The sequence below is a fragment of the Rhinoraja longicauda genome, chromosome 15, assembly GCF_053455715.1.
Source record: "Rhinoraja longicauda isolate Sanriku21f chromosome 15, sRhiLon1.1, whole genome shotgun sequence".
NCBI lineage: Eukaryota > Metazoa > Chordata > Chondrichthyes > Rajiformes > Arhynchobatidae > Rhinoraja > Rhinoraja longicauda.
The window spans coordinates 26,611,145-26,623,510 of record NC_135967.1 but is presented as its reverse complement, the minus strand read 5'-3'; the positions used below and the strand labels follow the sequence as shown (position 1 = coordinate 26,623,510).

The 12,366-nt window shown below is 44.0% G+C and overlaps 1 protein-coding gene across 2 annotated transcripts in view; it reads left to right on the top strand.

The window, feature by feature from the left end:
- hdac8 (histone deacetylase 8) overlaps positions 1-12,366 on the top strand; it is a 72,568-nt gene that overhangs the window by 25,547 nt on the left and 34,655 nt on the right. Inside the window, exons 6-7 of one of the 2 annotated variants that reach the window (XM_078412324.1) lie at positions 6,264-6,341; positions 6,428-6,530. In XM_078412324.1, coding sequence (XP_078268450.1) covers positions 6,264-6,341; positions 6,428-6,530 — 181 coding nt within the window. Of the gene's footprint in view, positions 1-6,263; positions 6,342-6,421; positions 6,531-12,366 lie in introns of both variants that reach the window. The other variant, XM_078412323.1, reaches the window with a different exon arrangement.

Sequence of the window (12,366 nt, the reverse complement as noted above, 5' to 3'; positions counted from 1 at the left end):
AATCTAGTATATTCTTCAGGGCCATAAATGTAATTGCTGCATCTATAGTCAATTAGAGGTCCATTGTTTTTCAGGAGAAATTGGAGTGATTTGCAACGTTGGAACAAATTTGGAAATGACAAGCTTGTGTGACAAAATGCAATACTTGACCAGTGACAGATATATTTTGCAACAATTATCTATCAGTAATGTATTAAAGGATTTGCATGTGCACAAGCCTCTTCCTTGTGAAGTTTGACAACCTCTTATCAAATTCTGCATTGATTTTGTCAGAAAAATGTCTACGTTGACAATTAAAATGTATTTTTGAGTATATAAACTTGTCATTCTGATTGTATCATGTAATCACCAGGTGCCATGAGACAAACAAGCAATTTTCAGAGCAATTTTCTGTCTTCAGACATTGCCTTCATTAATTGAAACTTTTAATTTACAGGACATGGACTAAGCAGAATAAGTTAGAATTATACACTGATCAGCCAAAACATTATGACCACTGACAGGCGAAGTGAATAACATTGATTGCCTTGTTACAATAGCACCTGGCAAGGGGCGGGATATATTAGGCAGCAAGTGAACAGTCAGTTCTTGAAGTTGATGTATTGAAGGCAGGAGAAATGGGCAGGAGTAAAAACCTGAGCGACTTTGACAAAGGCCAAATTGTTATGGCCAGACAACTGAGTCAGAGCATCTCTAAAACGGCAAGGCTTGTGGGGTGCTCCCAGTCAGCAGTGGTGAGTACTTACAGACAGTGGTCCGAGGAGGGACAAACCACAAACTGGCGACAGGATGTTGGGCGCCCAAGGTTCATCGATGCACGAGGGCAACAAAGGCTATCCCATCTGGTCTGAACCGACAGAAGGTCTACTGTGGCACAAGTCACAGAAAATTTTAATGGTGGTCACGGGAGGAATGTGCCACAATACACAGTGCTTCGCACCCTGCTGCGTATGGGGCTGAACACGGAGGACCAACAGCATATTAGGCAGGTGGTCATAATGTTTAGGCTCATCAGGTCGTAATGTTTTGGCTGATCAGTGTATAGTGATGGGCAATAGGGTGAGAGCAAGCTAAATCTGCAGGAGATAACAGCACATTGAATACACAGTGCCAATCCAGCAATTCTTGCAATTAACTTGAAGGATCTGGACACCTTAGAGAAAATTCACTCAGGAGGGTTTGGTTTGGCAATTTCAATATTCCACTTGGCTATTAAAAGAGATAATAACAGGAGTTTGGGACTTAAATGTTGTACTTAGATATTCCAAACTTTCTTCCGTCAAATGACAATGGGTCACGTGGTTTAGATTGGTTTTGAGGGCTTGACAAACGAGTTTGTCAGTAAATCTAGTTAAATAAGTACAGGTATTGAAGTGTTTGCCAATGTGTATATGCTGATGTTCCCAAAGCATACTATTGACAACATGCTTCCAGATGAAGCATTTGTGCCAGTTGAGCAGTGCTTAAAACATCTATACCCCCAAATTAGAATCAAAGTGCATATCTTGCTAATATCACTTTTAATGGTTTTGCTGTATTGGGACGGCACAATGGTGCAGCTGGTAGAGCCACTGCTTCGCAGAACCCGACAGACAGAGTCAATCTTGATCTTGGGTGCTGTGTGGGGTTTGCGCGCTCTCAGTGTGAGTGAGTTTCCCCTGTGCTCGGGATTCTCCCCTATATCCTAAACACAAGCGTGTTTGGAGGTTAATCGTCCCCTACGAAGTGGATGAGAAAGTGGGATAACATAGAACTAGTGTGAATGGGTGATTGATGGTCGTCATTGGCTTGGTGGGCCGCAGGACTTGTTTCCTTGCTGAACCTCTAAAACTAAAAAAGAAAGCATATGTCACTTATTACGATTAATTCCTTGGGTTTGAGAAGCCACTGATAACTTCTGACCCCATTTACTTGTTGTTCTGTGAGTCTATTCAATGAAGCTTTTATTTCCCAGTAGCCTGCTTTAAAAAAAAAAAAAGGATTGTTGTAGATGTCAGAATAAATGAAGAGAATATCTATAATACTAAAACTCTCGTTTGTTTGTTTGTTTGTTTGTTCCTGAACTACAGCCAAAACGGTACACGATAGTGCGACAATTTTAGGTCCACCTTACGCACCGTCGTCCCTTTGGTGCTAATGGAAGAAGTTTAATTGAAATCGGTGTTATATTTTAAAAGTTATTCACATTTTAAAGTTTAAACCTATCTCCTAGGAAGGGAGGATAAGGGGGTGTTGAGGGGGATGGAATGGGGGGGATGGGGAAGGGGGGGAGGGAGGGGAAGGGAAGGGGGGTGGAGGGACAGATGGGAGGAGAGGGTGCTGCACCAATGCAGGGGAGGTTTGGGCCCAAAGGGTCCACTTGGTCTAGTTATAACTAAATCCAATTAACTCAATATCCCTGGGGATGGAATCTAAGATTTTCATCATCTGTGTGGCTCACTAATACATTTAGTGATTCATTTAGACACAGTTAAGAGTTCAATTGGTACAGTTTGCTAATTTCATACTACATCATCTGGATGCCGTGTAGGATAATTAACGACTTTGCTAGCTATTAACTAAGTACTTTACAAGCAGATCACATTTGTGTACCCACACTGAGGGTTATTATTACATTTTACTTATTGTAAACATCAGGACTTTAATCTACAGAATGCATTGTTAATTTGTGCACCATAAAAGAGCTACTTATTGTTTCTGAATGTATAAATTACTTATTTCATAATTAAGATTAAAATCAATTTGAGTAACATTTTATAGCGGAGGTAATATAAATGTAAATACCCTTGTTATTCGTAGGCAGTCCACAAAGGTCTTCTAGGTCAACTTCCTTCTTGCCCAGTTCTGTTAACAGCAATATGGGACGATAGACTACAGGTGGTTACGTGGGAAAACAACAAACCTCAAGAGCAGATAGAAAATTAAGTGTATTCCATAATGCATTATCATATTGTTTAGGGGTGAAAAAACTGTATGGTTATATGCCAATGGATTGAAGGATATTAAACTGTAATAGATCCTGGAAACACTGTTTCTTTAATCACAATTGTTCCAATGGAGCTTGAGGCGTGTAGAATGAACACCGTGGTACATGTTTGCAACATGACCTGCCTTTTTGGGCTCAGGAATTATTAGGATTTAATTATTTTTGATGTTCAAGGCACAATATTCTTTATTTGCGGCTGTACCTAACACATCAAGAATTAATGCTGTTTAACTTATACTGTTAAATGACTGGGATTCTTATCCAAAGGCCTGAATTAACAATCTAGAGAATTGAGTTCAGATCCACCATGGCAAACGTGGAACTTGAAAAATTAGTCAATCATGCCATCTTTCAGGAATGATATTAAGTACTCAAACTGGGCCTGAAATAAAGCCCATTTGTATGACCAGATGGGCATAAAGGATCCAATTGAAGAGTGGGGAGTTATTCCAAGATTTCTGGTTGACATTTAAGTTCACCAAAACAGTTTGTCATCACATTGTCATTTGCAGCAGCTTGCTACATGTGAATTAGTACATGCTTCCTATTTTGTTACAATAACATTGCAAATGTATTTCATTCTCATTTTATGGTTTTATCTCTAACGAGAGGCATTAAAAATGTTACATAAATACATTTTTATGTATTTCAAACTCACTGCACAGCTTTAACCAATTCAATCAATTCATCAACTTCACCAATTTTCATCCTTTAGTCAAATTTACATGGACCATCTCCGACACCTCCCTCCCCTTTCTTGATCTCCCAGTCTCCATCACAAGAAATAGACTATTGATAGACGTCTATTACAAACCCACTGACTCCCACAACTATCTCGTCTACACTTCTTCCCACCCTGCTTCCTGCAAAGACTCGATCCCCTACTCCCAATTCCTCCATCCACACCGCATCTGTGCCCATGATGAGGTGTTCCATACTAGAACATCCGAGATGTCCTCATTCTTTAGAGAACGGGAGTTCCCCCCTCCCATCATACATGAGGCCCTCACTTGTGTCTCCTCGGTACCCCGCAGCTCCCCCCTTGCTTCCCCTCCCCTAGTCACAACAGAGACAGAGTCCCCCAGTCCTTACCTTCCACCTCATCAGGCATCACATACAACACATAATCCTCCGAAAGTTCCGCCACCTCCAACGGGATCCCACCACTAGTCACATTTTCCCATCTCCACCCCTTTCTGCCTTCCGCAGAGACCGTTCCCTCCGCACGTCACTGATTAACTCATCCTTTCCCACCCAAGCCACACCCTCCCCAGATACCTTCCCCTGCAACCGTAGAAGATGCAACACCTGTTGCTATATCTCTTCCCTCGACTCTGTCCAGGAACCCCGACAGTCCTTTCAGGTTGGGCAGAGGTTCACTTGCACCTCATCCAACCTTCTCTACTGTATCCGTTGTTCAAGATGTGGACTCTTATACATCGGCAAGACCAAATGCAGACTGGGTGATCGTTTCACAGAACATCTTCGCTCATCTTGTAGGAACCAATCTGATCTCCCGGTTGCTAAACACCTTAATTATCATTCCTGTTCCTACACAGACCTTTCTGCCCTCAGTCTCCTCCATTGTCAGAGTAGTGAGGCTAAATGCAAATTGGAGAACAGCATCTCATATTTCGCTTGGGCAGCTTACAGCCCAGTGGTAGACACAAAATGCTGGAATAACTCAGCGGGTCAGGCAGCATCTCAGGAGAGAAGGAATCCTACTCTCCAGAGATGCTGCCTGACCCGCTGAGTTACTTCAGCATTTTGTGTCTACCTTCGATTTAAACCAGCATCTGTAGTTTTCTTTCCTACACATCTTACAGCCCAGTAGTATTAATATTGATTTCTCTCACATCAGGTAGCCCCGGCATACCTTCGCTCTCTATCCCTCCCCCACCTAAGCCGCACAAGCTTTTCATTTTCACCCTACAAACAACTTTCTATGGGCTGTTTCCTTTATCATTATTACTTTTTTGCATATCTTTCATTCATTGTTCTTTATCTCTCTACATCACCATCTTTATCTCTCGTTTCCCCTTATCCCTAACCAGTCTGAAGAAGGGTCTCAACCCGATACATCACCGATTCCTTCTCTCCAGTTACTCCAGCTTTTTGTGTCTATCTTCAATCAAGTCTAATGCAACGTACTGGAATTGTGAGAGTTATCTAGCCTGGATTTGTATTGTAAAATGAGTATACTACTTACCTAACGATAATTTAATCACAATCCTTTTATTTTAATGTTATAATGGATGACATTGGGAGAATATTATGTATTAATATCAGTTGGCACATGGTCAATTGTCCAAACAATGATAGGAAGCAGTGCTAAAACTAACAATTTGAATAGACATCACTATTCAACATACAGTGTTAAACTATGCTTTAAAAGACATCAGGGATTAGAGGTCTGCTCAATGTAAAATTAATTACTAGCCACAGCCATTCCATACATGTAATGGGCCTGCAGATTTAAAATAGTTTTGCAACCCAACTTGACTCAAACCCAATAAGTTCAGTTAGTTGCTCTGGGCCTGGTTTGGGTAACAAGGCTCCACTATACATTTGAAAAATAGGACTCGCTTCCTGTACAACCTACACTCTTTGAGCTATTTGCTGGAAATTAACTACATCACATCCCATTCCACTGGGACAGTCCATGATGAGCAGGCCTGCCTTGAGTACTTAATAATTATTTGAATTGTCACCTGAACTGATCTTGGGTTGGGTCGCCAGATATATAAGAGAGCCATTTTAAAATTATAATTTACATATGATGTCTAACTGATGGTTGCAAACTGAGAGTTTAATTTTGCTTTCATCTTTTCACATCAGGAACCCTGTGATACATATTCCTATCAGAGAACCGATACTTATTCCTATGTTTTGTCCCTTTTGAAAACTCCAACAATAATTTAAATCTGAAAGAATCAGGCAAACGTATATTTTCAGTGCCAGAGAGGTGATTGGAAGTATTTAAAACCTGCCAAGTATTTTAAAATTCACATCTCTATTGGAGAATTTTTAGTTGTCAATAGGGTTATTTTGTAGCAAATCTCTGGAGGGTCAGGGCAACACAGACCTGACTTCTGCTTTTTATTATCTGCAAGGATGAACATAAATTTTTAAATATCGATGTCCTTCTTTACATGATGGAGCTCAAGAACTCCAACAAAGTTTGACATGTATATGAAATGTTACTCTTTATCAATATAATATCCAACATCAATGTGTGTCCTAAAGTATGTTGTTCTTCTTTTCTCAACATCTCCAGGTGTAGAAGATGCATTCAGTTTTACATCAAAAGTAATGACTGTATCTTTCCACAAGTATTCCCCTGGATTCTTCCCAGGTAGGTCTGCCTTTCTCTCAGTCTTGATTGCAGCATTTTCCTTTATCAGACATTTTTATGATTTGTGGTTATTTCCGAAGGGACAGGAGATGTGACGGATATTGGAATGGGGAAGGGAAGATATTACACTGTGAATGTCCCTTTGGAAGATGGCATTCAAGATAACCGATATTATCATGTATGTGAAAGGTAGGAACTGCTGTAGAAATCAGTCAATTTCTGATCAAATCAGAAATATTTTTATTAAATTTGATCATTGGACTGGAGTATCTAAATTTTAACTGCAATATTTCATATACTTTTAATTTTTTTAACTTCACTCATAATGAATTCCCAATATCTGCTGTCTGAAAACAGTGGACAATAAAATGGGGTCAGTTTTATCCAGGAGATTCTTAACAAAATAACAAATGGTGTAGACAAAAACAATCAGGTGACCTCTTGGTGATTTTTAATAGAAAAGCCAACATTCTATTTGCCATGAAAACCAGTATCACTGATGAAACCTTGAACAGGAATAGCCAGTTATGGTACAGTCAATGAAAGTGAGATACCTGAAATACAAAAATTAAATAGTGCAGAAGGCTGGAGCATGCACAGACAGAAGATGAGGTGCTGCTCCTCAAGCTTGCATTGGCCCTCATTGCAGGAGACCATAGACAAAATGATATATTGAAAGATATAGAATATAACTTTTTATATTCTTACATTATTATATTTGGAGTATTATATTATTATTACCGTGTGTGTGCGCGCAGTGGGGTTGTCGTCTGGTGATTGTCCGGTGCACTGGGGCTGGGCGGGAGCTGGGACTACACCTCCCGGCGGGCAGCATGGCAGCGGGAGGCACGCACAAGATGGCGGAGCGGGAGGAGGAGGAGAAGAAGAAGGAGAGCGGCCACCATTTATGTTGGAGTCATCGACGATGCAGTCTGTTGAAGCGGGCGCTGGAGGAGACGCGGGAGGAGGAGAAGAAGCTGTCCACTGGGGGTTGTAGTCCAGTGATGGTTCGGGGCACTGGGCCCGGGCCGGAGCAGAACACAATGGGTCCACGTCTGCGCAGTTGGGGCCTGTTGATCTGATACTTACGTAAGGTGGCCGCTGGATGCACGTGTGCGCAGAACCCAGAAGAGGGGAGAGAGGTGGGAGGTGGGTTGGAAGGGGGTGGTGGAGTGGGAGTTGGGGAGGAGGGAGGAGGGAGGGGAGGAGGAAGGGGGGAGTGGGGGGAGGGAAGGTGGGGAGGGGAGGGTGCTAGACCAATACAGGAGAGGTTTGGGGGAGTTTTAAGGAGGGTTGGGGGGATGGGTTGGAGGAGGGAAGGGTGCGAGGCCAATGCAGGAGATACTTTTGGTCCACAGCTTGCTCTGGTTGCAGCTCTGGCGGCACGGGACCAAGCTGAGTGGCACCGTCTCCCCTTCCCTGTGCCCCTCGCCCGCCCACGACCCCGGGGGACACTCCCCCCCCGGTCAATGGGCTTCGTCAGTTGAAGAGGGTTGCAGGGCTCGTAGGATCGTCAGTTAGGGGAGGGTTGCCCCAGGAGAGGTCCGCAGGAGAGATTTGGACCCAACGGATCCACAGTCTAGTGTATATATATATAAATGACTTGGGCGTAAACGTAGACAGATTGGTTAGCAAGCTTGCAGATGATACCAATATTACTGGGGTCGCGGACTGTAATGAAGGCGGTCTAAATATACAGCAGGATAGGGAACAGCTATAAAAATGGGTGGAGAAATGGCAGAAGGAATTTAATCTGAACAAGTATGAGGTAAGTGTGAGGTGTTGCACTTTGGAGGTCAAAGGGGAAAATATACAATTAATAGCATGACCCTTAACAGCACCAATGTACAGATGGATTTTGAGGTCCAAGTTCATAACTCCCCGAAAGTGACAACACAAGTACTGTGGTGTGTTAAAGAAGCCATATGGTATGCTTGCTTTCATAGGTCAGGGCATTGAGTATAAGAGTCAGGAAGTCATGATGCAGCTTTATAGGACGATGTTGGGCCGCATCTGAAATTTTGTTTGCATTTCTGGTTACCCCATAACTGGAAGGATGTGGAGGCTTTGGAAAGGGTGCAGAGGAGGTTTACCAAGAGGTATGACAGATTTAGGGCATATTAACTACGTGGAGAGGATGGACAGACCTGGATTGTTTTGGCTGGAATACCGGAGATTACGGATTGAGCTGATAGAAGTACATAAAATTATGTGGCATAGATAGAGTAGACGGTCAGACTCCTTTCCTTAGAATGGAAAAATCAAATACTTGGCTTTAAGTTCAGAGGGGCAAAGTTTAAATGAGATGTGCGGGTTGGGTTCTTTTACACAGAGGATGGTGAGTGCTTGAAGCTCACTGCTGGGAGTGCTGGTTCAAGTAGATATATTAGTGACATTTAAAAGACTCTTGGATAGGCGTGTGGATATTTGCAAAGAATGGAGGAATATGGTGTATGTGCAGGTAGATATGTGATGGTCTTGGCATCATGTTTGGCAGAGACATAGTGGGCTGGAGGGCCTGTTCTTTTGCTATACTGTTCTATATTCCTAAATGAGAATTAGATGGAGAATAAAATGGTAGGAAACCGTAAGCTCAGGGTTGCCCCACCAGACTGGACGCAGGCCTCCCAGTAATTTTCAACATAAATCTGAGCTTCTGCCTGATCATAATGAAATAACAAGCAACTGCAGATGCTGGTTTATACTAAAGATAGACACAAAATGCTGGAGTAACTCAGCGCATCAGGTAGCATCTCTGGAGAAAATGGATAGACTGAAGAAGGTTCTGACCCAAAACTTTACCTGCTATTCTCTCTAGAGTTGCTGTCTGACTTGCTGAGGTGCTCCAGCATTTTGTCTATTTCTGCATGATCTCCCTACCTCCTCTCCCCTCCCTCTCATCCTCCCTCCCCTCCCCCCTCCCTCCCCTCCCCCTCTCCCTCCCTCCCCTCCTCCTCCCTCTCCCCTCCTCCTCCCCCTCCCTTCCTCACCCTCCCTCCCTCCTCCTCCGCCTCTCATCCCCCCACCTCCTCCCCTCCCTCCCTCCCCTCCCTTCCTCACCCTCCCCCCCTCCTCCTCCATCCCTCATCCCCCCCTCCTCCACCCCCTCCCTCCTCCACCCCCTCCCTCCTCCACCCCCTCCCTCCTCCACCCCCTCCCTCCTCCACCCCCTCCCTCCTCCACCCCCTCCCTCCTCTCCCCCTCCTTCCCCCTCCCCCTCCTTCCCCCTCCTCCTCCTTCCCCCTCTCCCTCCTTCCCCCTCCCCCTCCTTCCCCTCCTTCCTCCTTCCCCCTCCCCCTCCTTCCCCCTCCCCCTCCCTTCCCCTCCCCCTTCTTCTCCTCCTCCCTCCCCCTCCTCCACCCCGTCCCCCACCTCGCCCCCTCCCTCTCCCCCCTCCCCGGGAGCAACTTGCAGTTCCCATAGCATCCCGGCCCGGACGGCCACCATTGGTGGAGCGGGTGGGGGGGAGAGTCCTGTCCCGGTGCGGGGATGTTCAGTGGTAGACGGCGGCGGCTCTCCCACTGTTGCTGAGCCGCTGGGCGGCGTGAGGAAGGCGCTGAGCTGGCCGGGGAGAGGAGGGGGGACGGGGGAGCTGAGGGCAGGCCCAGGCCTCGGCCTCCACCAACACCCAGCCTCACCACCGCCGCTGCCGCCGCCTTTCCCCTTGGCCCACCTCAGGCTTACGGTTACCCGGTCACGTCCAGGCCCAGGCTCCGGCTGCTTCCCCCGGCACCAGGCCTGACTCTCCCACCCCCAAGAGACAGGCGGCTGAGCCCTGATCAACGGGCCCTAACTGCGCAGGCACGGATGCATTTGTTCTGCGCACACGCGGATGCGGCGGCCATCTTACGTAAGTACCAGATCAACGGAGCCCCAACTGCAAATGCGCGTTTTTTAAACTTTAAAATGTGAATATCTTTAAAAATATAACACCAATTTCAACTAAACCTCTGCCATGGGACCATGGGACGATAGTGAGTAAGGTAGGCTTAAAATTGCCACGCTATCATGTACCATTTTGGCTGTAGTTCACGAACAAGCAAACAAACAAGAGTTTTAGTATATAGAGAAACAGGTCATTCAGCCTTTCAAATCTTTGTCAGCTCTCCATGAAATTCCTTCAATCGTATTCCACCACATCACATATGCCCGTGAATTCTCCACCATCTAGATTATGGGTAATTTATAATGCCAATTAGCCTACTAACTAGTATCTCTTTGGAATCTGGGAGGACTCTTGAGCATTTGGGAGGGATCCATGAGGTCCTAGGAAGGATGTATATTAATCCAGACAGACAGTACCGGAGGTCAGGATCAAACTCAGGTGGCCACAGCTGTGAGGCCCCAGCATTATCTGCTGTGCCTTTGTGCTGCCATTGCAGCCACACAATTTTTGGTACAGTTTTAATCTTTTTAATGTGAAGACACCACTTATTTAATATCTGTTATTTCCTTATTCGAATTTTCCCTTCTAAGATTTGAACTTCTACTTTTGCTACACTTTTTTCTCTTTTGCAATTTGGTAGAAGCTTTGTTATCTCCTAAAACTAAATTGTGATGATGAACCCTCCTTGTTCATGCTGTCCCTATTGCTCTGAGTCAGGGATACCTCCAATTTTATTATTCTAAGCACGATTTTAACATTGATTGTGGAGATTAAAAGATAGCTTGCTAACATTGTACAATGCTATACCCAATCTTGTACCTATTTATGGCCATTATGGAGTATTTAGGAGCATTTCAAAGTTGGAGTTAAAAGATCCTTTTTCCTACAGGTATGAAATGTGTGGGTTTGTCAATATAGTGTTAGTAGCACACAATTTCTTGTAATATTAATAGTTAACTTCCCAATGGCCTAGATTTGTCATTTCTATAAATATACAAAATCTTCAGGCTTTACTGTGACCTGGCAGTAAATGAACTCTCTTTTATTCAAGTCCAGCTCTGTTGATATTGGCATCAGAAGTTAGCTTTGATAATCTGTAATCATGAAGATTCCGATGTGAAAATGAACAGTTCTTCTCATGTGGGATCGACTCAGGCAAGAAAATCAGACTGCAAAGAGTCTATAACATCAGATATTGAAGCAGCAAACTGACAACAGTGCGCTATGTAAAGTTCCTTTTACATTTAGGTTTAGGTTTATTATTGTCACTTGTACTGAGGGACGGTAAAAAGAATTGTTTTGCATGCTATCCATTCAAATCATATAATACAATACATAAATCCAATCAAGCCAAACTGAAGTACAATAGGTAGAATGAAGGGAAAGATACAGCGTGCAAAATGGAGTTCGCAGTATTGTACCGCCACAGTTCCAGAAACAAAGTTCAATGCCCACAATGAGGTGGAGGAGAATCGGACTGACCCCTAATTTATGGAAAGACCGTTGAAAGCCTGATAGCAGAGGTTGTTTCTAAGTCTGATGGTGTGTGCTTTCAAGCTTCTGTATCTTCTGCCATTGGGAGCAGGGAGGAGGAGGAATGACCAGGACTTGTTTTCCCAAGGTGCGTGAAGTGTAGATAGACTAGGCTACATCCACAACTCTGCAATTTGTACAGTCTTGGGAACAGCTGTTCCCAATTGAGCTGTGATGCTACCTGACAGTATGCTTTCAATAGTGCACCTGTGGAAATTTGTAAGAGTCATTGGATACATGCCACATTTCCTCAGTGTGCCATTTTGGCTGTTGCTTCCTTGTGGTTGATCCACAACAGATTGTTGGTGATATTTACACCAATTAATTTGAAGCTCTAGCATTTCCAGTTTGGCATCAGTGATGCTGATTGGGGCATATACTCCAAAACACTTGCTGAAGTCAATAACCAATGTAATAAAGTATCAACGTGCTTTACAGGAGAGTTTTCAAACAATAAATTGACTCTGAGCCGCAGCAATGTTTGGACACATGACAAAACACTTGGTAAAATATTTTTTATGTGATAAGTGAAAATGAATGCCTGATGGTCAACACAGACTTAGCAGGATAAAGGGATTATTGCCAAGCTGTATGATTATGGTTTAA